Below are 4,674 nucleotides of genomic sequence, written 5' to 3'. Positions count from 1 at the left end.
TAGGGAAAATTCTTTAGAGATTTAAAGTAACTTAATTATTTTCACTGCAAGCATATCACCTTTTTTTAATATTGTTAACTCTAATGAGATATGAAGTGAAGTGCCTGTCTGGTGTGTATAAATGTCTGGGAACTGCCACGGTATCAGTGCTATGTAAGATTCCTGGTATTTCCAGATAAGCACCAGACAGAGTTGGTGTTCTTGGGAGAGAAGGGAGGAGCGTCATGCGAGGGATGGAGAGGTGTCTGTCCCCAGAGCCGCTGCTCCTTAGCTTTTCTCATTTGACTTGGGGACCTGAGTGGGTGGAAAGGGCTTGGGCTTCCTACTGGTCTGGGAGGGTCTTTCCCCCACTCCAGCTGCAGCACAGGATGATACTGGGCTATTTCAGTTTCCTGAGCTATGGAAATTTCTGCCCTACTTCAGTGGAATCTCATCCATCTTCCCAGGGCCCTCTGACTCCATATGAAGCACATTTTTGCTCTGCTCCCGCGCTTTACTCAGGGTGAAGGGAGGGAGAGAGCAGCCTGCCTCCAGCCGCTGCCAGGCTGCAAAAGCAGAGATCCTGTTTGGATAATGCTCTTCCAGTTGGGAAAGAGGCTTTTAGGGTAGGGGTTGGCTGGAGAGGTAGGATGGAGAGAGAGAGATTGAGAAATCTCCGCCTGCTTACTGCGGGAGCAATTTGAGTCAAGCCATGCAGAGGGGGCAGAGGTGTGTTTTGCATATATTAGGGTTACATTGGTACAACATACATGTAGAAACCAAGGTGGCAGTGTGTTCCCCCCGCTCATTGGACTGGACATTGAACTTGAGCTCTGGTGACTGAGTTGGGTCAGTGATCGGGAGAGGCTTGACGCAGCAGCCATGAGCGGATCCTGGTGGGTAAAAGCACCACGTTATGTTCAGTGGTGCAAATCACTGCGTCTGTCAAGTAGGAATGATGGCAAACTCCCCAAGTGCCCAGGCATGCTCAGCAGGTTATCAGGGTGACTTTGATGTGAGTCCTTTATAAAGGCTGGAATTCTCACGTCAGGAAATACCTCACAGAGACACTGATAAGAGTTGGCGTTGCTGTTATAAACCCTAATGCAGAAAATTTTAGAATTTACAAAAGTAGCTTTCTGGCTGATACAGTGCAACAAATTTGGCTCAGTATAGCTATCAGCTTTCTGTAGCCAAACTTATTAACGCCTGCCCCACAAAATCAAATGTGGCTGGCTTAGAAATCCAGTGCTGCAAATCTCAAAGCACAAAATCTCTTTGGAGGCAGTTTAGATTTTTGCATTAAAAAATAGCTTTGCATATTGGCTGCTTGCCCATTTTCTTTCACAAAATCTAATCCTTTTTCTAGTTGTAGGAGGGAGAAGAGGAAATATTTTTGGGGGGTAAATATTTTTATTTTTTAAAGAAGGCTTGTATGTATGTATGCAGGACAGACTTTGTAAAATCGTAAAGCTGTTTATTGGAAATTGGGATGGTGAATTGTTTCCGTGTTTCCTTCCATATGATTGTTTGCTGTAGGGAAGAAATATCCCTACCACGAAGGGTCTGCAGAGTTAGACACCTGCTGAGTATCAGCTGCTTTTAGAATATAATATAGTTGATGATATAAGATAAATTCAGTACGAAGGAGGTATTCTTCACTGCTAATTGTACAGGATGAGCAGAACTGGCTGGGTGTGTTTCAGTATTGAGGAAAATGCCCTGCATGGGTGTATGAACACTCAGAGTTTTTCTAAGTAGACAAGTAGGAACGCTTGAGGTGTGAGAGTTATCAACACTCTCCGTACTGATGAAACGTGCTGCATCTTGTTCACAGCCCGTTCAGAACGGTACCAACACCTGGATTCAGAAGAAGAGGAGGACACTAATGATGATGATCACGTGGAAATTCGGCAGTTTTCCTCATGCTCACCAAGGTTCAGCAAGGTAGGAGCATGCTAGCTTATTGAAAGAAAAAACCCAGAGAGGAACACAGTTTCATTGCTTTGTATGGGGTAGATTTTTATCATGCAGATGATATGTGGGAGTCGCATGGTGTTTAGTATTCAACGAGGAGATTAAAAACGGTGTGTACGTTGTTTATTCTGTGATAGTTTGTGGCCTGTTAGAAGGTGAGTGCAAGAAAAATTGGAGAATGAGATTCTGTATTTCTTAATGTTTCACTAGCACGCAGGGTACTGCGGAGGTCTCTCCTCCGTCTGAGACAGTTTGATGTTTTTACTAATGACTTGGATGCTGGCACAGGGAGCGTCCAAAACTTATTTGCTTTGAACAGTGTCATTTTGAAAGGGTCTTCTGGAAGGTGACAAGATGGTATTAGGATGAAAATTGATTCTGACATTTTGGAATAATGGTCTAAAATCGGAGGGATCCCATGCAGGAAGAGCAGAGGCGAAGTTTACACCTCTGCTGTTCATTGTCTCAAATACAGCCCAAGGAATAAAAGGTGACCGTTTCAAAGCGAAGGATCCGGGCATATAGTGCATCATGAGTTAGATGTGCCAAATTACTGAAGCAAAAAGGCAGTTACTGTATTGGGCGAGCACGAATATTTTCCCCAAGGCAAATGGAAGAAATCCTTTCCATCTGCTTAGCAGTAGGAAGGCCTTAGCTGGGGTACTCTGTCCTGTTCTGGGTAACGCTCCGTAAAATAAACATGGACCAGTAAAAGAGAGTTCAGAGGAAAGCAACAAGAATGATCTGAGAGCTACAAAACATAAACCCTGATGCGTTTTCAAATACATAACTGCTAGAAGGAAAGGGTGCGTTGGTCTTCCCGATTTACCCCAAACTGGTGTGAAATCACGGGCACAAAGGAGGTATAGGGCAGGTTTTAAGAAAAAGTTTCCAATGTTGAACAATAACTAAGCGCTGGCGTGGGTTGCCTGGGGAATTTGTAGAATCTCCATCACCGGCGGCTGTTTAACAACAGGTTGGAGAAACATCTGTCAGGGGATTACGAGAGACCTGGTTCTGCTTCGAGGTGGGGTAATGGACAGGGAACCCTGAAGAGGCCCCCTCCAGCCGTGCTTTCTGGGTTCGGTATGCCTTACTCAGGTCTGTGCAGGTGTCTCATTCCTGGGTGATCTGATAATAAAAAGCTGGGATTACGGACATTACAAAGTAGTACAACTCTGCTGTTAGCGTGGATAAAACAAAATATGTTTGGGGAGGGGCTGAAAGGAGAAAAAATGCTGTTTTGAGTAAAAGAAATGCTGTTTTGATGTCAGCCCCACTATGAATGGTATTTCACTCTTCTTGATGAGATGGGAGTAGGAATTTTACTTACAGCCTCTAAAAGATGTTTCAGTTTTTCATGACAGATCCTCCAGATTTCCACTACTGAAGTCAGTTTTGAAGCACCAGTTTGTTCTTCTTTGTCCTCAGCCAGACTACAGTGGCTTAAGTAACAGTTACCATTAATTTTATGGAGTTGCTCCTGATTTGCATCACCAAAAGTATGTTTAAAATTGGACCTGAGGATTAGTTGGGGTTTTGAAAAAGTTCTCATGAGTATGTAAGGGTTTCTTTTTTCTGCCTTTTCTCACCATGAGTATTATTCATCTGTTAGAATGAAGCTTTTCTTTAGGGTTCAGTGTTTTTGCCACAAAGAGAAAAAGTTCACTTTTAATGAATTTATTTTAAGACCTGGAAAATTATACAGCATTTGTAATGTGGGAGGCATAAAAGGCTCATTATATTTTGAAATTCTTGTCTGACAATTCAGCCATATGATTTATTAATAGTTATCTTGTTGATGCTCTGAATTTTTAATAACATTATTTTCATTAATCTCTTCTTATGTAAATTAGGTCCACAGTCAAGTGTAGTTTTAAAAGGATGGATTTTTTTTGCTTAATCATTTAATTATTTAAAGACGGCTGTAAAACCAAGAAAGGCACTTTCATTAAGCTGTCAGCATTATAGTAGATTCCTTGAGGAGGGCAGGACTTTTTTGTTCTGAAATAAGCTTGGGGCAATGCTGATAGACTGATGATAATGAAATGGGGTCATGAGCGTGATGCCTATCACTGAATTGAATTTGTGTAGTAAGATTTCAAGATCCAGATACCAGCCTTCAAGACTTATGGAGTCTACTTTAGCAATAACTCTTCTTAGATTTGAGAATCGTTAAGAACAAAAATCAAGTCATTTCAAAAAGTCTTGGTATTTCTGTGGTGTGCTGGGCTGTTGTCAGAGAAGAGGTGTTGGGTGCTGTTGTAGAAAAGCATGTTTCATGTTTCTGAAGCTTGTTTTTCCTTTCCTCCCTGGCCCACTTCAAGCGTGTCACATCCGCACTGTGTTATTTAGTCAAAGAACATTGCCAAGTCCATGCTTTCACGGAATATCTTTCATTTTGAGAAGAGATGAGCAGAAAAGGCCATGGAGTTTTGTTTTCTCTGTACAGAAGGATCTTTTGCTATATACAGGTGTACAGCAGCATGGAACGTCTTTCCATCCACGAAGAGAGGAAGACTCCACCACCAACTAAACGGAGTCTGAGTGAAGAAAAAGATGACCGGCTGGACAGCCTTGGCGGCTTGAAGAGTCGAGACCGCAGCTGGGTGATTGGGTCTCCTGAAATGTAAGTTCTGTAGAACTAAGTCTTTTGGTTTCTCATAGCATTTGAGAAAGACCGACTGTGCCAAAACTTCCTAAGACCAGTGTTGGGGC

At 42.5% G+C, this 4,674-nt stretch overlaps 1 protein-coding gene across 24 annotated transcripts in view; it reads left to right on the top strand.

Annotated features, from left to right (window-relative positions):
* Positions 1-4,674, top strand: part of MAST2 (microtubule associated serine/threonine kinase 2) — a 193,162-nt gene that overhangs the window by 175,344 nt on the left and 13,144 nt on the right. For all 24 annotated transcript variants that reach the window (XM_035894198.1, XM_035894199.1, XM_035894212.1 and 21 more), the window contains 2 exons: positions 1,817-1,926; positions 4,431-4,585. In XM_035894198.1, coding sequence (XP_035750091.1) covers positions 1,817-1,926; positions 4,431-4,585 — 265 coding nt within the window. The remainder of the gene's footprint in view (positions 1-1,816; positions 1,927-4,430; positions 4,586-4,674) is intronic.

This window comes from Egretta garzetta, unplaced genomic scaffold (genome assembly GCF_000687185.1).
Source record: "Egretta garzetta isolate BGI_Z169 unplaced genomic scaffold, ASM68718v1 scaffold145, whole genome shotgun sequence".
NCBI lineage: Eukaryota > Metazoa > Chordata > Aves > Pelecaniformes > Ardeidae > Egretta > Egretta garzetta.
This window is presented reverse-complemented; position numbering and strand designations above follow the sequence as displayed.